At 45.0% G+C, this 25,307-nt stretch overlaps 2 protein-coding genes across 5 annotated transcripts in view; one reads left to right on the forward strand and one right to left on the reverse strand.

The window, feature by feature from the left end:
- The window catches only part of ND-42 (NADH dehydrogenase (ubiquinone) subunit ND-42), a 43,770-nt gene extending 27,947 nt beyond the window's left edge, over positions 1-15,823 (reverse strand). Inside the window, exons 1-5 of one of the 3 annotated variants that reach the window (XM_072286409.1) lie at positions 15,178-15,801; positions 14,167-14,253; positions 13,208-13,329; positions 5,864-5,952; positions 1,562-1,616 (exon numbers count right to left, since the gene is read on the reverse strand). In XM_072286409.1, the coding sequence (XP_072142510.1) occupies positions 1,562-1,616; positions 5,864-5,952; positions 13,208-13,329; positions 14,167-14,253; positions 15,178-15,718 (894 nt within the window). In that variant the 5' untranslated portion in view covers positions 15,719-15,801. Of the gene's footprint in view, positions 1-1,561; positions 1,617-5,863; positions 5,953-6,760; positions 13,187-13,207; positions 13,330-14,166; positions 14,254-15,177 lie in introns of those variants that run through there. The other 2 variants (XM_072286406.1, XM_072286407.1) reach the window with 2 other exon arrangements.
- A 332-nt stretch (positions 15,824-16,155) lies between these two features.
- The window catches only part of LOC126542272 (adenylate cyclase type 1-like), a 255,888-nt gene continuing 246,736 nt past the window's right edge, over positions 16,156-25,307 (forward strand). For both annotated transcript variants that reach the window (XM_050189267.3, XM_050189268.3), the window contains exon 1: positions 16,156-16,616. The gene's annotated coding sequence lies outside the window, so the exon portion shown is untranslated. The remainder of the gene's footprint in view (positions 16,617-25,307) is intronic.

The following is a 25,307-nucleotide window of genomic DNA, read 5'->3' on the forward strand; positions in this document are numbered from 1 at the left end:
AATGAAGTGTCATGATCCTGATGGTTTCTCTGTCATTTCCACCTTTACCATACAGGCATGTGTACACAGTGGACTGCACGTGAACAGAACTAGTTCACACAGCACATTCAAATATATAGAACTAAGTATACAATCTTTTTAGTGCACTTTCGATAAGGGCAGATTTGTGATTTCCGCAGTTGGGCACCTAGTAGCTCTCAAAAAAAAAAAAAAAAAAAACCCTGCCACAAGAGCACTGCATGCCAGCTTCACTGCATGAAACCAGCTATATTTGTTTTTGACCAGAGATCCTCGAGTTGAAACAAAACTTTGCTTCTTGAAAGACAGCTCCAACATAAATTTAAATGAAAAGCAATAGTTCTGCATATATACTCAGTAAGAACTCACTTTGGGAGCAACAGACCTTTGTCTGTAGATGTTAGAAACGAGGGTTGGACCCTCCCGCATCTAACCGTGCACGGCTTAGCCGTGTCTGGGGAAAAGGGGATCCTGGGGGTTGAGCCAATAGTGGGTGTTTGGACCTTTATGGCCCCTCGGCAGCGGCAACACATCCCTTTGGCCTCGGATTCACGTAGACGGCTACCGATTTCCCACCCGGGGGAAATCGGTAGTTGCCTTTTCCTGTCCCTCTCTCCAATCTGCGTCTTTCTATCTTCCTTTCAATCTTTTGCTATCTTCTCCTCTCTTCTAGGTTTCTCAGATGTTTATCTATGACACATTTTACTATATCATCATTATTTCACAATGTATCTTTCATGTTCACTGTACAGCTCATTAAGCATCGGCATAATTTTATCTCACCTAGATTTTATGCACTTTACAGCGACTGTTTTTTAGGCCTCTTTACAGCCACGTAACATCTACCTCTCGTTATGCATAGTTCCACAACGAGCTCATTAACACGGGCCTGGCGCTCTTTGGCCACATTTGGCCCTTGCGCCACAAAACACCATATTCATCATACAGATGTTAAAATTTATATCACCACCATTTGTGAAAATCCAGATATATGCTTCGCAAAATTCAGTACAACTAGAATGTGCTTCTCATGTAAGTGTCTAAACGGTTGGGGAATACCTGCATACTACTACCATCTTCTCTAGCAACATGGGCAAACACACTGTGCATGAATGACGCAATTTTGTTAAATGTAGTTGCACTAACTGCTTCACTGAAAATTTGAGTAGCAATTCTGTAAGGTCAAACAAGTGTGCTGATAATGTTTTGGAAGAAATGCTGATATTATTCGATTACAAATATTGAATGAATTCAAAAGGCACTCAGAAAATATTCTGCCACCACGTTTATAATTAGGGTGTTAAAGAGTAGAAACATCAGGCCTCCAGCAACAGAAAAGAAAACATTGATTACCGCTAAGTTAAGATTATGTTCTGTGTGATATTAATCCTTGGCTTTATTGAATACTTGTAGAACATTCACTCTTCCTCCATCAACAGCTAGCATTATATTAAATAAATAAACTAGGAAGCACTAGGCTTGTCTTATAGCACACCATTTGCTTGCAGAGCAAACAAGTCACCCATAGTGTGACAGTTCTCACCATTTCAGTGTCTCCGAAATGCGACCAGTCATACATCAGCAGTTCAGTTTCCTTCCTGTTGAGCAAGCATAAGAAGTATGTCTATTAAAACCTAGACAGCATTTGATTAATGCATACAAGTGTTCCCTCATTTTTATGCACAGAAGATGAAAGATCCGGTTCAATCCCTGCAAATTTTACAGTGGCAACGGAAAAAGATTAGCACGAGGCACTGGCCACTGGAGTGGCAAACTTGAAGGTACATGATGCTGCTATGCACAAATAGGCAGGTAGTGAAGGTGCTGTTTGCAGCACATGTTTGCAGCACAGAGGAGGCCGGCAGTAATATGCAACAGCGTTCAAGCGATTATAGATTCTGTATCATGAACTTTCCATTATAGATTCATATGCTGGCCATTAATTAATTTCTTCCCAAGCTGCAACTGCCTATCAAAGTACCCTTGTGTATGAGGAACAGAAATGGCCCTGCACTCTTGCTATCAGTGAGTTGCCAGCTGCAGCGCTGCATATCACAATTTTGCCACTCCGATCGCTGATCACTCATGCTAATCTTTTTCTATTGCCACAGTGTGTCAGCTTACAAGGAAACTGTGCACGCAAGTACAGTAGACTAAACTCAGTTAAACAAATGTTTCTGGTTAATCCAGACAAATATCGAAATTTTGGTTGGTTCACTATGTGCACTAAAGCCACTTAGTATATCAAGCAAGGTTTTTGGTTAATTCATCTTATTTTGGCTTCCCATAAGCTGTAATCAATGGTCGACATCAGGACATTCATAATGCCTAAATGGTCAATATGCCTCCATGTTTGATATTCAGGCCAAGGTTTAACTGCACAAGCAGCTCACTTTCTGAATGCTTGGTTCAGCTCCTACGTCACTGATCAAGCACTATTCAAAATTTGAAAGATGAGTGAGGGCACAAAAATAGACATGCAGGTACAGCCCCAGAGGATTGTGTTACCAGCTTTACTTTGCTTGGATACGTTACGTTAACATCAGAACATTTCTGGCGATAAAATAAAGAAACGCTTTATACTAAAAACTTTCTTTCAGTCTTGCAACATATAATCTGTGCAGCAAATAAAATTATTTCTTTTTCTTTATATTCTAGGTGTTATCACAAGCAAACAGCGTTGATTACCATCTGCAGTATACTGTCTGCTGCATATCACCTGCTAGTGCATGTGCACATCTAATCTACTTTTCTGTCATGTTGTCACATAAGAATGTTCAGCTGAGCCATTCTGCAACACATTGCCTGCCTGCTTGTTACTTTTATGAACTAGCATTTATATCTGGTGAAAGGAGTACTTAGGTGGGCAAAGTCCTTAGGACAAGCATGCCTAGAACACGGCGGTGATTGCATCAAAAAGCTGTCTTGGTAATGACCTTGCCATTGGCTGTAAGCAGAAAGCATTGCTGCTGGCCTACTACTGTTACATTGCCTTGGTTACTTCAAGTACGACATCAGTGACTTAGACACTTATGTCACATTGTAGTCTAGCTTGAACTTGTTCCGAGAATGACAAGCGACACTAAGATAACGATAGCAGCAAGCACTGTAGTCAGTCTTCTAATAAAATTCTCTTTGGCTTGGCTGCACTTGCAGAACTAGTTACATTGTGGCTTTGCATTTAGCACATAACTAGGCATTGTTATGGTTGTAACTAGTCGCCACAGTGTTCTTCAGGCATTTTGTGCCTTGGAGCTGCTCGCCGTAGTTCAAGAATTGTTTTGATTTTAAGTCTGCTGTGCCATGTAAGGCTCTGCAGAAGTCGGCACCTGCAGAAGGCAGCAACAAAGACTAGCTGAGGCTCCTTGAACAGAAGCGTACAACACTATCTGCAGTACTGCCAAAGAGTAGCGGCAACGTACAAGAAACTTCGGACACCATAAGAACGTCTTGCACAGAGTGATAACCACATAAGAGTGACACTCTAGTGAAAACAAACACCAGCAAAATGTATTGCAACGACATGCTGCCCACAAGCTTCAATCAATGCTGGTTCGGAAAAACCAGAGAACACAAAGGGCCTCCTGCATCCCAAGTTCACTGACTTGCTGGCTGCCGAGTATGTCCACCAAGTGGTCGCAGAAAAGACAGCAGAATGAGTGTTCATCTGGGAAAACATGTCCCGCAACATAACCATCGAAGTTGGGTGAACAATGACATGACGAGAGAAGCAGCCATTACGAGCATACGACAAGCACGTTGTTGGCTAGGAGTGCAAACGGCAGTCATTCTAAAGAGAATGGCCTCGCTGCCCGTTCCATTCTTAGCAGATGACGCATTCACTTTGGAAATGATTGACAGGAGTGTGACGTGTGTGGAATTCACAGTGCCGCCCCATCGTGCTGCCGACTGCTGACAAAAGCGCCACGCCCAGCGAATCGCAACAGGACAAGCGAATGTATGGCAAATGAGCTGATTACTTGATTGTATCCCTGCCCTGTATCTTCACAAGGTTCACAGAAAAATGGCACCCTCGACCCTGACACAATTAATGTTACTAGGTCATACATACATCTCCATATTGTGCTGGCTTGAATTCAACAATGTGTGTTCATTTGTTTCACTAATAACACACGATTTTGTGTGGAACTATATTTCACAATTTCAGAAAATTAATGCTTTGATTGCTCAAGCAAAAGTCTGCAGACCTTAGACAGGTGAAAGTTTGTGAGTCGATCTGCAATAACTCGAGGAAGCAGCAACCTTCTAATCCTACAATTCTCGTTGGTTTTTCTGAAAATTCCGAGCTCCAACAAAAGCTTGCAAAAACAGGCGATTTTAATTGATGATGCCACTGTACATAGCTTCTCGGGGTGTTTGCAACCTGTTTGCACATATCATTACAGTGGCGTGCACATGCACACTGGCGTTTTAGGGATTGTTTGTGCCTGGCCAGAAATTTTATATAGCACACTGAAGTTTGCTTTCACAATGCATTTAAGCTCATGAAAAAAAACTTCATTGGCAGCCGGAGTGTGCTGAACTGGACTGGTTGGTGCATGTTGAAGAGGATCAAACAGCATGAAAGATGGGACTTAAAGGGACACAGCAGACGGCACTTACTTACGACCAGTCTTGATTGCATATCAAATGCAACACACAGGAAAGGCCATTTGTACAGAAAAACATATAAACCCCAATTCACGATAGGCTACTGCTGTCTGTAGGCTATCATACATTCAATAAGTAGTGTAATTCACTGCAATACAAGGATACAGGAGGCACGCTGACACACTAGTCACTGTGTTGTTATATTTGAAATGCATTGCTAATCTCATGGGCGCGTTACACTGGGTAAGCTCCTAAGATCGTATATTTTTGAAAATATGGTTCGCAACCACATTTTTTACAATGACCTGCCAAATGACTTGCAATTGAGCCCCTATGTTAGTATGCATGCATTGGCCTGTTTCCACGATGTAGCAGCCGCCGCACAAAAATGGTATCTCATAAACAACCGTGCCTGTGCATTTTTCAAGGCATCGTATATGTTTCTTATTTCATTCACAGCAAAGACCAGAATGTTTATACCACATGCACTGAACACAACTTTTATTCCTATTTTCCTGGAAATCCTTTTTAACCAGTGCGATACCTCATGCATGCATGGCATACCTGCCTTACTGGAGTGAGGATTGTTTTGACCATTTCTATCACTTCTTTCTTCTCCATCTTGCCATCTCACAGTGACTAATAGCCATTCTGCTACAGGTATAAACAGAGGGGCCGGAAAGTTGGCTTGCTGCAACCATTTCACTTGGCGTATAAAAGTACTTGTCATCTGATGATGGCATGAGTGGGTTATTGCTGTCCCAAGACAGGATTTGCTGATAATTAATTTTACGAGCTTAGAATGCGCTCATGTTATATATAAGGCCGGAGACTTTTGCACAAACAGGGTTCATAAAGCCAACACACGTGGGCTACTCTAAAATTCAATTCCATATCTAAGAACTGCAACTTATTGTTAGAAGTGAGCTCAGAAGTTATTACTAGAAGCTTCCTCTCAGATCGAATATATTGGCAGCTAATAATGATGACCACAGTATGCCAAAGGTGTAGCTTTTGAGTTTTTTGTGGTGTGCGTTGTACGAGCAACAATGCTTGAAATTTCACAGCCTAATCTCCAGGAGTGCGGGGTATAGGGAGGAGTAAATACATTATGACAGTGCATCATTGTTCAACAAGTTGTGCTAGCATTAACAAATCAAACCATTGTTCACAGGCCACATCACAGGCTTGTGAAGCATAAAGGAGCCAGTAGCTATTTGGATGTATGACTCACCTGATTGAACGCAGATAGTTTTTCTTATAAACTGATTCAATTTCGTCAAGATAGGCCTTTGTCAAAACCTTTGTGTTCACTTCTTCTGGCTGCAAGAAATGTTGAAAAAAAGGTACATGAACTTGTAACTCACTAATGTCAAAGCAGTTAATATGTATGTACAGTTTTCGCAATCATCAAAAATAAATAAAAGAAGCGTTCATATTTATTGAAAATCAGTAGCAATTCATTGTGCATATTTGATTATTATTTCTCATACCCAGTTTCTAAATTACTGCTCTATCTTTAGCTGCTTATAAACCTTTATGTTTATTGTGCACTTGCTAACAGGTGGTCACCTCAGACAGCTTGTACTTGGGACCACCTTCTGTAATAACATAAGTGCATGAGACATCTGTACATGAAATTTCTTCACTAAACCTGGAACCTCAAGGCTCATTTACACGGGTGACTTGAGGAGATCACGCAACCATACTAAAAAAGCAACTGAAGGCAACCGATGCTCACAAGTGCATTGCCATGTAAAATAGATATCAGCGTACACAGACGTATTCCTGCGCATCTGACTGGTCCAACAGTTTTGCAACTGTGGTCCCGCAAATGAAAAATCAAGCATCGAGTGACTGGCCCAAAATGGTTGCTTTTCGAGAAAAGTGACCACTTGCGACTGGTCGCTTTGAAACCAACTTAGTTGTATGACCGCTGTTAGTCTCCAGTGAGAGTGAGCCTTTAAACCCTAATCTATCATAATTATTATTTGTTATTAAAGGGACACTAAAGGCTAATACTAAGTCGACGTGCACTGTTTAAATACCGTTCCAGAAAACTCGCAATGCTCGTTTTCTGCCAAGAAAAGACTTAGTTTACGAGAAAATTGTATCTGAAGGGTACGAATACCTTTCTCGAAATTCAAATCTCCCGCCACCCAATAGGCGGGAGTGGTGACGTTGCATATGCCCTTTGCTGCCGTCGGTGAGTGAAACAGTGTCCGACAGACGGCGGTACCAAGCCAAGACAAAGTCAGAGCGGTGGATTCTCGGCCGCAGCTGCTTTTTGGCCAAGTGATGTAGACCGTTCGGGCATCTTGCGACATCACATGGAAAGTGAATTCTCTGCTACTTGCAGTTTGTGTGAGTTTCGCGAGCCAGCAAAACCAGTGCAGCACTACGCGATAACTACTGAAACGCAAAAGTGTGGGCGGTGCGCAGCCGAGAGAAAACGAAACCGTTCGATCACCCGCGTCGATGTCAAGAGTGATTTCAATGAGTTCTTTTGTCTAAACATGAAATAGAACTGGACAAGTAGCATTTTATTTCGTCTTATAGTATAATAGGAGGATGTTTTGTGCAATGAGTGGTTGATTACTAGTGAAAGAATTTAACTGAGGAGTGCTTTCATCATGGGGCAAATGCTTGAATGTCCCGGGGGAGTCTCTAATCATGTTGTTCATTTACCTCAATTTCTCGATTATTAAGGCTCTGTTTGCAATAATATTGACGTCTTTGTGATTCTAGAGCACTAACCTATCACTTTAGCTTGACTTCGTGTTTGCCTTTAGTGTCTCTTTAAACAACCACTTCTGACAAAAATTAAGCTATGGGGTTCTACGCACCAAAACCATGATCTGATTATGATGATCTGATTATGAGGCACACCATAGTAGAGGAATTAGTTAGCTCCGAATTAATTTGACCACCTGGAGTTACGATCAGCCAGTGGGGGCAGCGACCCTCAAACCTATCCTGCTTTCCTGAGAAGAATCGTTTCACCTTGGTGAAGTTAACAGTACTTTCCATAAGCATCGACCAGATGGCGTAATCAAGTGCTGCCCTCCGTGGAAGCGGTAATGACTGCAGTCTCTCCTGATCCTGACAAACTGACCATCATGGGGAGGCTACTAATTGATGAAAGTGGCCAAAGTCGAGAACTCTCATGGGAACAGCGTCGACATCAGGTTCACAGATTGCCACGCTATTGCTTTGTATGCGGGGGCGATCGTGCAACATTGGAGTCCGCGCGGAGCCTTCAGTGACTACGAACATTCCAATTGGAAGATGGCGTGACCGTGGGTTTCCCTGGCTTTGGGATCTAAGGAGACCAGGGGGATTTAAGCGGACACCGTTAGTTTGCTAGTATGTGCTATGTGCTCTGCCAGAGAGATGTAGTCTGGTCTGACCTGTAGCTCATGCTACGAGAACAATGTACTGTGCTCTGTGCTCTGGCCAGTACGGGTATCTTTTGTTCTGTAAATAAGTTTGCCTTTCCTATGTAAATAAGCCCCCTGTTCCGTTTTCCCAGCCTCTCAACCTCGTACTCTTCATGAAAAAAGCAACCCTTGTCAAGTAAGCCTGGACAACGGCATGGACCCGCTTAGCCACTGTGTGATACCTCGGTAGCGTAGGTGTTAGATACGGGACCGTTTCCTGAGCCTACTTCGAGTTCCCCAGACCACATCGAATCGCACCACAGCTAATTAAGGAGCGCAGAAACACAGATACCACATTCCTGAGGCACGGCACGTGCAAACAAGTTGGCGGACCCCTCTTCGTGTGCAGCCGGTGGAGCTATTCACTGCTTGACTCTTCCCGAAAGTGAAGCGAGAGCCTGGCACTGTGGCGGGTAAAGTGGGTCCCGAAGCAAGACGGCTGTAATGTGCCGTGAAAACCTGACGGCGTCGCCCCCCCATCCGCCTATTGTGACGGCACCTTGCAAGTCAGCAAGGCAAGACTGCAGGGAGAAGAAAGTCCTCGGACAAACACACGAGCAGCAACTCTCTTCGCCGGGTGTGACTTCTCGCACGGGCACCTACCATTGGCCGAAAATGACGACACCCGAGCGGGCTCGCCGATTGGCCGAAAATGGCGTCACCTGAGCAGGCTCTCCCATTGGCCGAATGTGACGTGTCTTTGAGACACCGAAGGGCTTAAAAGACGCAGACCGGGAGCAACAGGAGAGCATTCCTAGAGCATTCCTTGATTCATCTCTTTCGAGCTTCTTGCCACGGGCCGCAGCGTCCGAGTTGCTGCCGGCCCGTAATGACTGTAAGACTGTTAATATATGCTCACTGTAAATAATGTAAATAAACACTCCCAAGTGTTTCATCCGACGTCCTCCTCAACTCCTACATAGGCTAGCTACCAGTTATGAGACACACTGGCAGCATAGGCTAGAGACCGAACCTCTGTGTGACACCAGGCTTCGAGGCCACGACCCCCGGCTCCTACAGCACACAGGTGTTTTTGTATTTCATCCCCATTGAAATGCGGCTGCCATGAATGGGATTTGATCCCACAACCTCATGCTTAGCAGTGCAACACCAAAGCCACTAAACAACCATGGAAGGTCAGTTCTGACAAGATCCTGCAAAAGATCTATGATGTCATGGCAAGCTGGTGCAGTACATACAAAAGCTGCATAGCCATGGTCACCCACCTTTGTGGTTTTCTTTTTTTTTGCTTTTGTTCATGGTACGAGTTACGAATTAGCAGTATGAGAATTTTAATAACCAATTTAGCTTAACTTATTATTCAGTGTTTGAAAATTGGAAAATTTTGTGTCTATTTATTTTTTCTCTATTAGGTTGCTGCTAACTTCATGGCCATGGAATGAAACTTGAATTCCTCAAGTGTTCAACAAATAATTAATTACACAACAATTTAAAGCAATCATTTCAATATGTGCAGTAAGTGCAGCATTGCCTTGGGCTTGAAGCAGCACGTGTCCTTGTAAAATCACAGAAATTGGAGGCTGTGATCACATATTACGAAGATCTAATGCGCACATCAATCAGTCTGGTACTGACGTTGCAAGCCATACCATGATTGTGTTGCTGAAAGATGGGCGCATGATACCACATTGGCTATCCTCCGTTCACTCTGTGCCCCACAGCATTCGACACGCAATAAGCCTGCACCTCTGCCGTCATTTATCTGGTAGCATACATCTCTAACAGTAAAGCGTAAAAAAGCGATTGAAATGATACAGTAGAAATGGGAGACAAAACAAGAGTAATAACTTTCAACAAACTTCAATGAAAATTAGAACTCGCGTTGTGTGCTGTGTTTCTGTCCCTATTTTTTATAGTGTTCTTTTACCTCTTACTATGCCATACTAAGAAGGCCGTATGTCAACACTTGTCAAATGCCGCACATCAAACCTCTGCTCTAGCTTTATCCCACTGAGTGTCCTGTTTAAGGCAAAGCACTGTATTTAATGAAACACATGATGGCAGTTTGTGATACCACACGATTTCCACCTTTATTCAACGTGATATCACAATGAGATGTGCCTCAAGCCTAAGCCATGCTGCACTTGGTGCATATATTAGAGAGTTTTAGATTAGGGGATGCAAGGGGCTTGCATACGCAAGAACCAAGGGCCACGGTAGACTGCATGCGCAGGCCTCCACATCTGGGTTTGCACATGCGCAGTACCGTGGGCCCTAGTTCTTGCGCACGCAAGCCACTCGCGTCCCCCAGTCTAAAGCTCTCTATTAAAGGGGCCCTGAACCACTCTCTTGGACTTGGTGAAATAACATAGCCCGCAGGTAGCATACACTGCTGTGAACATCTCGGTCAAGTTTTGCTGTTGTACGTGGTGCGTGGAGCTCACAAGAAGATTGCGAAGCCACCTTTCTCTCAAACACTCTCTCTTCGACAGAAGGCCCTGTCTTCACTCTCTTCTAGAGGCACTATTTTATCATCAGGTGACTATTTCGTCATTCTCTTAGAAGGCTGCTATTAGCCGATAGCTGACATCAAGCTGGCATTGGCTACGTGGTGTAGGTATCGCGGCCACCGTGGGGTGCTGCCATGAGTCCACTGGCTAAGCACACTGCGACTCGCTGAGGACAACCACGTTTGGCTTATGTTTAGCGCATTGTAGGCACCAAAGGTGGAAGTTGTGGCGACTATTTAATGACCAAAATGAAATCTGAGCTTCACGCCACAGTGATATTTAGAAGGCGGAGCATCGTGGGCACGCCCCACTACGCCATAGCCTTTGCAGTGCAAAGCATTGAATAAGGAAAGAGAGCACAGTGGAGGCCGTGTCAGATTGCCAAAACCCCTGCTTCTACTGAATGCGTTGAAGTACTTTTTGCGGCAAAGTATTTCTGAAATAGCCTATTTTCACTTCAAATGCCTTCCTCCACTTCGATAAAAAAAGTGGTTCAGGGCTCCTTCAACTACTTAGCCGTTTTTGACGAGCCCTTGCATCTCCAAAGTGTTTAGGATGAGGGTGTATTTGTTCTCCCTTTGAGCGTTTGGGACAAGAGACACTTGCCCATGGCTTAGTTGGTGTTTCTGCTGGCAGATGGCAGTATGTGCTCAGCGATTTCTTCGTTCATCTGCAGCGCATTTTTCATGTGGTAACCGGCATTTTCAAAATGGCAACTACCGGAGGCTATGGGTGTATTGCCAATCTGTCTTCCAGAAAAAGAGGCATTTCTTTGTCTTAACCTGGCAATAATGGTTTAGACATTCAAACATACATAGTTTCAGAAAGCGAAGACCACTGTGATGCTGGCTGATGTCAGCAGCTACTGAGACAATGAAGACAAAGAGGAAAGATCATAGGTCAACATCACAAGTTTGTGCACACTTGTTGTTGTTGCCCATCATGAGTGTGGTAGGAGCCACATGTGTGATGAGCAACAACAAGTGTGCGTCTGTGAACTAAAATTGATGTGAACAGCATTCTGCTGAAGCGTCCACTGTTTCGTTTCGCCCTGTAAGACGTTTACTGTAAGGTCACCAGCTGAATTGTTTGAATATATTGAGTATTACAGAAAATTAGCTGTTTTTGAATGGAACAAACTGGAAAGCGTCTCTGCGTAATCTGTTGTTTCGAGGTTTACCAGGCGCTGCCAAAGCTCCCTTAGTCGGATAATGCACTGTTAGCATGCACAGCTAACATGAAGATGCCAAAAAATTCTGAAAATTGTTCTCCCATAATTTTTGTTGATTACTAGCAGGTGGTTGATACATTTATACTATGGCATACAACTTCCGTAACGTACCTTTATTTATCCTATGAGTTAGGTATCTTTTTCTGCCTGAATAACGTGCTTTTTATAAAAAGAATATTCACGATCAGCAATAACAAAATAAGCATTCTGGGTAAGGAGTTTCTTGATAAAACAAAATGGCAAAGGGGTTAAAGCAACCTTCACTTTTCTAACTAGTCACAAGATGGCCTCACTATTAAAGGACAGTCGTCTCACAAATCTCCTGCACAAAATTTTTGTGTTATCTTTAAAGTGTAAGAAGAATTAGAGGTAGTTATTACACTAATGCATGGCTTTCCGCCTCTTCGTTTCCACTAGCAAGCTGGAAGCTATACAGATGGGCAAGGACGGTAAGGAAGCATGGATCGCTCAAGTTTCTTGGTTCGTATTTTATTTTCTTTATGACACTACTTCCAGTGCAGGTGCGTGCGGCGCTGTTTTGACAAGAGATGGGTGCTCAGACCACTGTGGCTATGTCACTTACAGAGACCAATTAGCGCACGTGGTTGCCTGTTCTTGCAGACAAGAAGCCATGTTGCAGCACCCCGTAGCGGCTGCAGTAGGTATGCTAAACAATGCGACGTGCAATCTTGGAGGTAATGCTCAGCAGATGCAGCTGTGCACAACTGGCATGTGTAGACCAGAGGTGCAAAGATGAAATACGTTTCTTGGTCTCTATGATATCGCAGACATGTGCATTTCTTATTTGACTCAATATGAGCATTTATAGTACTGAGAATGTTCTCATGATCACGAAATCAGCCAATAACTGGTAGTGGGCTTGGCTGCTTGAGACGTAGCTGCATCATAACATCACGAAGGCAACAGCAAGGGATTTTTCACTGTTTTGACATGAGATTGTTAACTGTTGCATGCAGTGCAATAATATTGGGCTCACATGTTCACAGGCGCCTCATCTACAAATCAGCAATGTTTTATTTTTACGTTAAAAACATGTTTCAGGGTCCTTTTAAAATGATCACTTTAATATATTATGTAATTAAGTATTTGCTGTGCTCAAGACCTCGGACCATGAATTAGGTGTCAAAAGATATAAAGAAAACAAATTTTACGTGGGTACTTCACTTAGCTCGCTATATCATAAAGGACAAAGCTGTGAACTATAACTACCATTTTCAGCAGATGCTGTGTTAGACCCACAGGCAAACAGCATTAATACTGTGTAAATCAAGCTATTCATTGGCGTAGCTGTTTCTGATAAATGCAGGGGAGCCGATCCCTCTAGAACAACTGTTCCAGTCTCACTTACAGAATGTGCAGGATCTCACATAATAAAGTGAAAACAGCAGTGTTGTTGCCACTTTCAACGCACTTACCCGATTCCGCTCCTGGATCCTCTGGAGCAAGATGTCACTGGGGACGTCAAGGTAAATGACCAAGTGTGGCTTCAGCATTTGAAAAATAGTGTAGTGCCTACATTTGTGGTACATCTTCCATGCTGCAATTAAACAAATATGCATTCATGCAAACAGTAGGATGATGAATGGTGGAGGTGAGTGAATATTCAAAGTTTCGAATATGAGTTATTAGTGTGTAATATTCTATTCATATTCAAAGATAAAACTATTCAGCAGTTTTGAAAATAACCAAACATTCCACAACAATCTACTGTTAAGTTCTTGATACTGTAAACAAAGTATCATGAATGATCAGAAGTGATACGACGACCACAGTTTTCAACGCAATGCAGAAACAAAATGGATTACACAAGCTTTATTTTTGGCCTCATGGCGGAAGCCACTATGATAACCTGTGATTTTTGCTTGTAGTCTGTCGTTTGTTTTAGGAAGTCCAGTTATGTAGCAGTTGTAACTTTTATGCTACAGCCAGTCAGTGATATTTTCTTTGTAACGGGCCCATTTACATGTGTTAATGGCACAAAAATCTTTCAGCATTGTTTTTTATTTGCACAAATTTTGATCTTTTTTCAGCACCCATTTATTTAACGTTTTTGGAAAGCTGGTCACACAGCAGCCATTCATTCTTGGAAAACTTGTTTGCGACCAGGCTCTAGATATGTTGAAAGGCTGTTTATGCAGTTTTTTAGGACCATTAGTGACCTTGTGTATACAGCTAATTCTCTGTCCCTAATAGTTAAATTTCCTTTTTGCACTAGTCAGTACAGGCATGGTACCTAATTATACTGAAATATATATTCCTGCTGTAAATATATCCATCTGCGTTTGACTATACAATATTCGGTACTTACTGTTCATATCTGATTCATATTTGGAAAAGTTGCTGTTCACCCACCTCTAATGAATATACTTCTTACCAATAGGCGAGATGTAGCCCATCTTGTGCATTGCATCAGCAAAGACAAAATCGGAGAAGCAGCTGCGCTCCAACACCACTCCTTGGCCTGAAAGGTACAAAAAAATACTGCACCACAACCAAGATGTACAAGTGACACTAAATAAAACCGGAGCATCGAGGCAGCCAGCTTAACATCGCCTTCTCTCTTATTTTACTTTTTAGTGTAAATAAAGTTTAACACTACTTCTACTTGGTTAAGATTTCTTCCACAGTGAATGCAATAAAGCAGCTAATGTACAGAACATGAGTGCAAACAGTGTACACTTCGAAGCATATACTGGCGAACCTAAAGTGCTGGATCTACTCTTAACAAAATATGTCATTACAAGCACGTCATGCACAGCACTCTGTCACACAGCTGAGTGCACATGCTAGTGCTTATACACATTTTTGTGCAGCAGGTACATAATGCAGTGCCTATAAAATTGCATATAAAAAGGGAAGAAAAAAGGAGAAGACTCCTTTTAATTGTGGCGTGTAATGTGCCCTACTTCCCAAATTCTAAGATGATCGGTTGCAATTCGCCAAACTGTCGATTTTGCTTAACTGTTTTTTAAAGTGACGCCGCAAGGAACGACACTACCGCTGCCAAAAAATAGGGAAAGCTCTTGTCGCAAACAATGTCACTGTGGCAGCTATTTTCCACTTGCACAAAAATCTTTTGTACACGGAATGTCGAAAGCGACGAAAGTTAATAGAGACGTAGTGCCTCATACATGATAGACGGTTGAATGCGCCTTCAAGCAAGGCCGGTATATTGCAACGATTCTATTCCTGTGCTATTCCTTTTCGTTCTTCTCGAGTGGTCTGGCCGGCCGTGAACGATGGATGATCAGAAAGAAACAGAATAGAGCAAAAGGAATCGTTACATTATACCGACCTAGCGGTACATTCAGATTTAGGGCTACAACATTACTGAAGCGCCGCTTTGCCATTGTACGACGTCTGCCAACCTGCAAATGCCACCTACCAGTGTTCATAATGTGCACGAGGGCGTCGATGTGTTGCTCAAACCTCAACGTATACATGAACATTTGCATGCGGGCCACATTTCTGTTGTGCGGGTCCTCGTAAAACGTCTTGATGTCGCACATCCGACAAGACTCCGGTAAGAGATGATTAATGGTACGGTAATCGAAACCGTATTCATCTACATAGAGCCTGTCCAAGCTGACCTCTGGAAAGTGCTTGAGCTCGAACTCTTCGGCAATGGTCTTGGCAAGAGCAGACTTTCCACTTGCGATGTTCCCGTCAACTACTATCATGCGCGTGTTTTCGTCGAAGCGATCGGTAGTTGAGTCGAAAAGCATGCGCCAGCTATTGAACGGCTTGGTTTCGTACGGAAAAGGCTTCGGTTTCGGGACGTGTTCCCTAAATGTTCTGGTTTTCATGCCGGACACTTGCTGCATATGTACCGTGCTCCTTGCAACCGCAACACTGCAGCATGAACTGGTCGGGAGGCCCGGTGCTACGGCGATGCATCTACTGATTCGAAGAAGAGCGAGAGCCATTGCCTCTACAAGGCAACGCCAGGGAATACAATCAAGAAATATCGCCGGCACAAAGTCCTGTTGACCTCCACAGAAAAGTCGACGAGCTTGGACGGTTAGCACATCGCTAATCAACTAGACGTATTTTACATGACAAGCAGCTGTGTGAGAAGGAATGACTCGAGTTGAAGTCTTGTTGTAGCACGTTTGTAAGCGACATCTATTCAGAAAATTCACAGGCTGGCTGGCGGTTTCAGGCGTACGCCTAGCCGTGGTGCCGACAGTGCTAATTTAAACTCATTAATATGCTGCCCTGGAAGTGTGCTCATGGATGTAAGTGCGTTGTGGCGTTATGCCATGCTAAGGTCGATTCGTACACGTGGTTCGCGTTGAAACCCGGTAATCACAGCACAGCCACGAACAGCTGCTGACTCGTGCACCCAAAACCTGCTTAAACTACGATCACGGTAGCTTTCTTGCAGAACACCGAGGTGGCGCCACATTCCCAGTCCAAGGGAGACGTGGATTCAAAAAGTCGACGAAGTCCTCGTAGCTCCTCCCAAGCCCCCTGAGGAATCTTTCGGAGGATTCAGAGTGTTCGGAGCTTTCAGAGTCCCGCATGTGAGCAGCCGACGCTGCCGCAATCGGCTCGGCAGCGCTCTTCCCCGCGTACTGTCAAAAGCCAGCGTCAGTGAAAGAAGAATCTTTGTGCGGTTTTGAGTTTGCCACGACGTGATTCTTTTGTGATCGCTGTTCGTTACAGCGGTGCAGCTTGTTGGATAGCGCAACGGCACTCTTACAGCTCTGGATTTATCTGCATTTGCGATAGGATGGACGAGGTCAGCATTGTTTTGACTTCTTGAGCAATGCCTGCCCGCTGCACAGGGGGCACCGAAAGTGACTGTCAAGCTACTTGAAAGTAAGTAAACACTCACTTCTCATGCATATCCTCTAGAAATCACTCAATACTGCAACGTACTTTCTTTGTGTTATACGGCAGGAACTTTGCGCTGACATTAAGTGGCGGTGTTTATGGGCCCTTCCTTTTGCTGCGCCGTTGTTGTTCCTCTTGTTGACTGTTTCACCTGTAAGGCACTACGAACACTGTCGCTCCTCATCAAGATGAGCGCAACGGTTGGCATCATCCTATATTGAACGCGTCGTTCCCTTTCCTGGCTAAAACGAACTCCGGGGCGAACAGGGCACGCTGCCTTTCTTTGGGCGGAGTTGGCCGGCGAAGTACGCTGACGGAGAGGGCGATGCCAAGGCGCGTTTTTTTTTTTTTTTTTTTCGCTTTTTTAAAATTTTACTTCGACATCAGAAAACAACTGCGACATCTGGTCTAATGCGAAAAGAGCGCCGGCGAGTGCTAGTGATCAATGCATCTGAGTAGCGCGATCATTATCTTTCGAATCACTCTGCCGGGACAGATAGCAAGACACTTTACTACAGTCGTGTGGTGGCGGGGGGTCGTTCTAGCCGAGCTACAAGTAGTAAAAATCACGAGACTGCTCGCAATTGAAGAGGCTGCCGTATGTAAGCCTGCACAAACGGCGGGATACAAGAAAGCGTTGGCGTCTGCGATTTCATCGCTTTTTAGCGCAAAATTCGTCTGTGAAAAGCTACGTTTATACACTCGTGTCAAAACAACTCTGCAGGTGTCCAGCGCGGTCATTTAGCCTGGCTATGTATATATTGTAGGGCTACTTTAGTTATTTTTACGCCATTTCACCACTAGCCCATACATAACTGCACATCCACTCATGTTAAATAGGCAGTGGGAGGCATGGCTTGCGGACGAGGGAAAGGAGAGCCAAATGGCTCTCCTGGACTAAGCCCGGCGAGCCGCTCGCGCCAGTGGAGCCCTAGACTAAGGGCCCAACCACGCTCGCCTACTTTTCTTTTTGAAAAATAAAGTTTCTTTCTTTCCTTCCTTCCTTCCAGTTCACCATGTGTGAATTAAAGGGGGGCAGGTTGTATTTGTACGAGTTTCTTGAGGTGACATCTTCGCCTCTGAGTATCTGGTCTGCGGAACTCCAGGGGTCCCCGGAGTACGGGAGAACCGCCCTTTAGAAATACCCTTGAGTAGTACAGACTCTAGAAATACTCAGGAAGAAGTCTATTTAGAACGCAGCATAATTCTTGTTTACCAAACCGTTAACTAGATCGGATAGCAGATGCTTTCGAAATCCATGACGTCTTGGGGAACTTCAAGGTGGCATTTGTTTTTGTATCTTTTCTACGCACGGTCATACAGATATTTCCGGTGTCAAATAATCGCAGTTTAAGAATACAGCGTAATACTATTTTTCAATGTGCCTATTACACGAACGAGCTCGAATTCAAGTGCTTCAAGCCGAACAAATTTTCCCCCGCGAAAGTAAGCCGCTCGTCCATTTGGAATCGTCCGTTATTCCTCGCGGTAGCCTAGCAGACGGGAACAGTCCGGTGTCTTGAGAATAACGACTTCCTGCACCAACGACATGAGGGTGCTTCGTTTTCTCTTTTTCTTTCTTTAAATGACACCCCTGTGTTGTAAACGGTGTCTGCTATCCGCTTGCCACACCGGAGAACGTGCCTTTCCTTGAGCGACAATAAATCCTGTCTGTCTGTCTCTCTCTCTCTCTCTCTCTCTCTCTCGAAAGATACATGCATTCTGGAATGCGAAACTTTTCTGCTTCGTACTTCGAGTATTACTGACAATGGTTCGCGTACAACTGGGCAGAATGTATATAAAGATAAGTGGTCATACTACTATCGTATCGTGGTTCCTACTCCGTTCGTAGACAGAACACATTGATAGCGCTGCTGCTTCACTTTTCTGTGCCGCGTGTTGCGCTGTTTAATCACGCGTCATTATCAGTTAGCTCCACGAGCTAGACTATTATACGTAGTTCGTAGCGCATATCTTTCTCCGTGATTATCAGCATCTCTGCGGTGAGGGCTTCTGGCGACGTGTTCTGGGCGTAATACATTCTACGGAACGAGATTTTCTCTCTGATCTGCCCTCACATACCTTGGTTCGCCGAATCTTTTTTTTTTTTCCCAATAGCGGCTCCTCGGCTCCTCGATCGGGAGTCGTGTATGTCATGTGTTCACCTTCCAAGAACACGGTTAGGTTCCAAAACTCGCTATTGTAAAATCGTTCACGAAGCAGTGACGAAAAGTTATCGGTTAGCATTTCAACAGTGTGGTCTTCAGTGGTTCCATCACTCAACGACGCTTTTCTAGCGTTGAGAAAGCGAAACCTGCCGTTTGTGCGTCCAAGATGAATAGCAGTCTGTGTTATGGTGACCGAGCGCTGCGAAAGGCCATTGTAGTAGTCGAGGCAGTCGAACGGCAATAGATTACGGCTTGCGAGGTAAGCTACATACTGTTATGTAGAAATGAGAACGAAACCGGAGACGCGAGCGTATTAAACACTTGATTAACTGTAGCCAGAATAGGATAACGCTCAGCTTCCTCGTACGGAGATATCATGACCTTGAATCTTTAACTGCCGCGAATATTCGCGGAAATATGCTGTAATGTGCGGGATATAACTATAAAGCCCCACCGGCGCGCCTCCTCATCATTTCTCGCTGTTCCTACGCCGTCGAAGCCTAGGGCGACTTTTCCTAGTGAGCGGAACACGCTAGCGCGCGTAGTCGTAAGGTAGCGTCGAGTGTCACGCGCGCTTTGCCTGGCGGCGACCCATTAGGTCTGCACCATTATGTACTACGACGAAGCCCGAAGCATCCCAAAAGCGATCTGTATGGTCTCTGGGGTGAACGTTGCCTCCGTGCAAGAACACTGTTTTATTAAGCTGGGTTTGGAACATTTGTCTGTCCGTGTTGCAGAAGGAGCTATACGCACCCCAGGGATAGTCTCTCATTATTCGAGTGACCCGGCTGTTGCCGGGAGGCCCGTAGTAAGCGAGTTCAGGCAGTCGCACGAAGTGCCAAAGACATGTTCACGCTCCGCTCCCGATGATGATGCTGATGATGATGATGATCTATGCGGCCTTCCCCTTTGTATCGGGTGATCAACGAGAGTTCGGACCTGGCACTCATGGGAAGAATCCGGTTAAACAAGAATAGTACATAAAAAAACACAAAACTAAGATGCGAAATCTAAAACTAAGGTTCTAAGAAACTAAATAAGTGTTTTCGGACCCCAAATCCACAAAGCAGTTTATATAACCTGTATACTATATCGCTAATTACGTGCAGTGCAGCGAAATCTGCAGGTCGGGTCATCTGTATTGTCTGCCTGTGATCGCCGTCCACGCCACGCCGTCTGGATGGAAGCCTCAAGAAAGGATTTGTTCCACGCAGTGGGCGAGCCCTCCTCTCCTCTCTGGAACACGCGTTCGGCTCTCATTATTGACTGGCTGACTGACACAAGCCTTATATAGCCTTCAGTGCACCGCACGACGATTTTTCGATGTCAACGGATGTCGATGAAATTCGCTGGGTATGTTCCTATGAACACTTCAGTCATGTCCTCAATAAAGCAGGTTTGAGAGTTGCGCATATTCTTTTTCAAATGAATTGAATTAATTGCCTCGATCACCCTACCTTGCCTCCCCCTCAGTTACAAGCCACAATGTGTATGACGTCAGGAGTGTGCCATACAGAGCATGCCAGGATTACGCAGAGGACAGTGACGAGAGCGTCGAGCGATCGACGATCGTTAGCAGGTGCATGGCGTGAGAAGTTGCTGTCGCGAGATGTTGTGTTCCCTGTACGTACACGTAGGCTGCACGAACTTCAGCCCTCGCCCTCCGTACACACAGTTTGAGCCAACGCCGATCGTGTTCAGCCGGAGTTAAGCGTATATGCCACAGTCGCGTACGTCATGCGTCTGCTGCTGGCGGCCCCGAGCGACTGAGATGAAGCTAATTAAGCCATCAGGGTGAAGAAAACTCCTGCAGTTCAGTTTTAACCATACGGATTTGAAATAAACCATTCATTTCCTACAGTGCACACACGAAAAGCGAGAAGCGACGATACGGAGTAGCAGTATCGATATCGGTACGTTGCCGTTTTCGGCGGAAAGCTGCCCGCCGCTCTCACAGGCCCTTCCCTAAATTAAATGCGACTACGAACATGGGTGTATTTTTACGTGTTGTCACACAGGCTCATTATTTAGCTTCCGAGGTGAACTGCTTACCTCGTATGGGCAGCAAGCGTACGCCCTTCAATACAGCAGCGTAAACAATCGCCTAATTCAGGCGTTCCAGCGAGAAAACTACGCGTTCTCGCAAAGTCCTCATCTATGTCCACTTTAGGGAACATATTGTGTGCGTGAAGAGAATATGAAGAATGATAAGTAGTAGGCAGCATAAGAACGCTCCCGCACTACGTACGGTCTCCCGCTCGGTGTTTTCGAAGATGTGTGGTCGCTCATATGCAACGGTGTTTACATGCAAAAAACCTGCCTGTTTTGATATGTTCTGACATTAATTGATGTCACCGATGAGCGGCTATAGCATTCTATCTCAAGCGAACGAGTAGTCGCTGTACCTGCCGATGTAAACAAATGCACCCTTCGTTGCTTCGGACCGTCAGTGGCGTTCTTGCGGGATAAAAATGCGGAAAGACGTGCTCCACATTTTACAGTGAGCATGCAAAGCGCTTCCCTGAGAAGGGGTAAAATACCTAAAACAGCAAACAGCACGTATAAAATCAGTGTGTTAGGGATACCCTTGGTCTTCCTGTTGCAGCACGATATGTAGCGCATGGGCGCTGGCTCTCGTAGTACCGAGTCGAATGCGAACGGCGATTCGTGACTATTGAATTCGTCAGAATCATAGCTATCAATATTTGACAGATCCGAAGTGTTGGTGTAGCTGACATTGTCACCCGAAGATCCGACGCGGTCACGATTCAGCCGAGCGTCTGCTCTTCGCTGCCAGCGGGCGAGACCGGCATGCCTTGCGCGCCTTTCCCGGTGGAGACATGTGACGTCACACGAAGAGGTTCGCTCGGCTGCTTGGTCAGGTTTCGGTTGCGTTTTTGCGCTTTTGTCTATTTAAATAATTTGCGAATTTGCGTAATAATTCTATTATCAGACGCGTGACAGGGGCGTCTCGGGAACCTAAATATTCCATTACCTTGACATGGTCGAAAAAATCGCTGGAGTTGCACTTTAAGAATAGGTGTCGGCCAATCGCGATAGCGAACATATTTACGAAAGTGACAGGCCAATGACGAATAGTTTTTGGGAAGGTAAATGTTCCTGAAGTTAGCCCCTGGGTTCGTGTTCCGAAATCATTCCGTCGAAGAACGATCGTATTGTCACGTAGTAGTGACGGTGAATAATACAGCTGTAAAACTAATGACAGGATTAACTTTTTATTGGGCGAACTTGTGCCCACGAAAGCAAGTTTCACTCGAAGCACAGCAATAGCGCCGAACACGGTCGGCGATCGTCGAAATCTTATCTGCCGGTCAAGCACGTCGACTTTTATACACGAGTCATCGAAGGTTCCAGATCAAAAGAAGCCAACAAACACTGACACGAAGGACGAAGGTTGTGGGTTCGTTCCCCACCTGCGGCCAGTTGTTTTATTCATCCACTTTCATTTCCATTAAGTTATCGTTTCTTTATTTTCATTTATTAAGCACAAGTAATTTCCCCTATGTTGTAGTTGGTGTCAGTGTTTGTTGGCTTCTTATGATATGACTAATAAAAATCGGGCCCCTCGCTTAACCCCCTTTCTTCTCGAAGGTTCCAGAGTAATTTGTGGTACCCGCGTGTCTTCCAGAAAGTTCTGCACAATTCGCGTCGCGCATGCAATCAAGTTACGCAAGTTTCGGTGGCAACAGAACCATCGATAACATTCGAGAAACTTCCGATACATGCTGGCGCGTACCGCGCTGAGCGATAACATTTGTTAGGCGGTGAAAAGCTCTCACCCGTAAAAGTTAAACAAGTGCTCGTGTCAGTATAAATTGGTTCCAGCCACTGTGCTTAAAATGATGGAGGACGCTTGACGCTTCGCCTTTAAGAGTGGAACGCGATAGCATTCAAAGGTCCCTTACTGCTTCTCACACTTCCCAGCAACTGGAGCGTATGTAACCGTAATGTTTACCGGGAAACGCTCTCCGCGAACGCTATGCACGAAAGCGGGCTTTCTGGTAGAAACGCGGCCTCCTGCGTGGGCCGCGATGCGGCGGAGGCGAGCGCCATCTGGAGGAATGGGGTGCGCCGCTCCGTGGCCTCCAAGATACTCACGCGCCTGCACGCGCAAATGGCGGACGCCGTGGCCAGTCTATGAATGGTGGAAACGCTGGAAAAGGGTTTCTTTGAGCTTTACGCGTAACAAAATTATGTTTTCTCGTATAGTCATATTACAATCCGACGCTATCATGTCTGTAGGTTGTGTGTAAGTCGTACTTTACTATTTTTCTGCGTATTTTAGCTGGAGAAATTCGATTAGTTCAGTAGCTTCCTTGCGCCACATGTAGGCCCTGTGTGGGTGGTTCGAAAATCTTTTTGCAGAAATGACGCCGGACGCCGACGCCGGATTTTTTGCGACACAGGGCCCTAAAACGCTCTCGCGTTAAAACGTTAAAGTCTTTCTACAGCCAGAATAATGCTCAATTCGGTTGCCTGAGTTCAGACTGTATCTGTATGTGCCCCGGGTACCTTTCATAAATTCGAGGCTGACAATAATGCTTTTGCGTGGATGCGGTAATGAGTTTTGTTGTTGTTGTTGTTGTTGTTGTTGTTGTGTGTGGCAAAGCCAGTGTCAAGTAGACACCATTTATTATTTCATTTGTTAATCTGTTCTGTTTACATCAAGTATGATGTATTACATGTGATGTACTTTATATTGTACATTTCGTTCATACCCCAGTTGTAAGCGTGCCTACGGGTGAATAAATTTCCTTGTCAGCGTTAAAACGTACCAGTGAAAGGCAAGCAAGCAAGATATCAAGATTGGCTGTCGCCGTTCGTATACAAACCGATGTGGCGGGCGAACTGTTCCGTGAATACGAGCGCTCAAGTCATATTCCTGAATTTCTCTTTCGTGAGAATTGGCTGGCATTGGTCGGAATTGTCGCTGTCGTGTCAGTCACTGCATTGATCACAGCCGATTGGGAAGAAGACGAAGTGTGGAACGAACGTCTGTTCGAGGTCCCTGGTCCCCGTTCCACCCGGGAGCCCTGGTCCTGGTCCAAGGCCTGTTCTTGCCTGACTGTTCTTGCCTCGCAGGGTTTTGGCCAAGAATTGAGTAGCTGTTATTTTTTTTTTCTTCTATCGCTTGTCAACAGTTCAGCTAGTCTCATTATTATTTAGCTAATCAGACCACGCAGATGTCCTTTTCTTCGCCAGGGCCAGGGGCATTCCCCTGGTCCGCTTCTCTTCCTCCGCAGGAGTTACCTGTGGATCTGTTTCTACGAAACGGCATCACATCAGTTCCTGTGGCTCTCGTTCCAACCAATAACGGAGTCATACGGATGAAGAATCCGAAAGCGATTCAGGCGGAATTGCGATCGGTGACGGCCCATTTCCAGAACATCACTGAGGTCCGCCAGTTTGGAAGAGGTGGAGTCCTCTGCTTTTCGGCAGACCAGTCCTGTGTACAAGACCTGTTAAACTGTTCGCTGTTTGCCGCCAATCCGGTGAGCGCATTTATTCCTCCCCACTTGGCATGTGTGAAAGGGCTTGTCCGCGACGTCGACGTGAACATGACACCGACAGAGGTATTAGAGATGCTTTCACCCGCGGGTGTAATTTCAGTTTATCGGTGTGGACGTGTGGTCGAGAAAAACAGGATCCCTACTGAGTCGATCATAGCCACATTTGCAGGGACAAATCGACCCTCAGAGATAAAGGCATGGCCTCTAATCTACAGAGTGGAACCTCTGTCCCCTCGTCCCCTCCAATGTGTGAAATGCTGGCGCTACGGACACACGGTAAAAGGATGTAGGTCTGCTTCCAGGTGCCGAATTTGTGGACAAGAGCACAATGCTAGCGAGTGTAAGAGCAAGGAAGAAAGGTGCTGCCTCTGCAATGACGCGCACTCTGCTGATTATTCTAATTGCTCAGCCAAGGCACGGGAAATTGAAATTCTGGAAATCGTTGAACGAAGACGTTGTTCACGTAGAGAAGCCGTAGCGGAAATTCATTCTAGGACACAGGGTTACGCCGGCGTCACAGCCCGCCAGGTGACAGCAACGGATACTTCTCTTTCACATTCTATTGCTAATGCCATTGAAAGGGCAATGGAAAAATCTATGGAGCGCCTAGCTGGAAACCTTTGTGAGTCCCTTACACAAATTCTAACTAGCCAGATGGCGCACATATTTGGAACAACAACAGCAGTTGGTATAACTTCTCGAACTACTGAGTGTCAACGTACTTCAAACGAGGAAGTAACCGCCAATTTCACGTCGCAAGATGCCCAAATTGTAATCCCACCTATCGCTGTTAACGAGACCCAATGCACAGGCTCCAACGATAACACAGAGGGCGCAGAGGAAATGGACATGGATCCTCGATCTTTAAAACGATGTAGGTCCCCTTTGTCTAAAAAAGCTACGACTCTAACTCAGGCAAAGACAAAAAAGTATCAGAAAGACAGCCTTACAAAGGAAGATTTATTAAAGGAAAACAT

This window comes from Dermacentor andersoni, chromosome 2, assembly GCF_023375885.2.
Source record: "Dermacentor andersoni chromosome 2, qqDerAnde1_hic_scaffold, whole genome shotgun sequence".
In the NCBI taxonomy this organism is placed as follows: Eukaryota; Metazoa; Arthropoda; class Arachnida; order Ixodida; family Ixodidae; genus Dermacentor; species Dermacentor andersoni.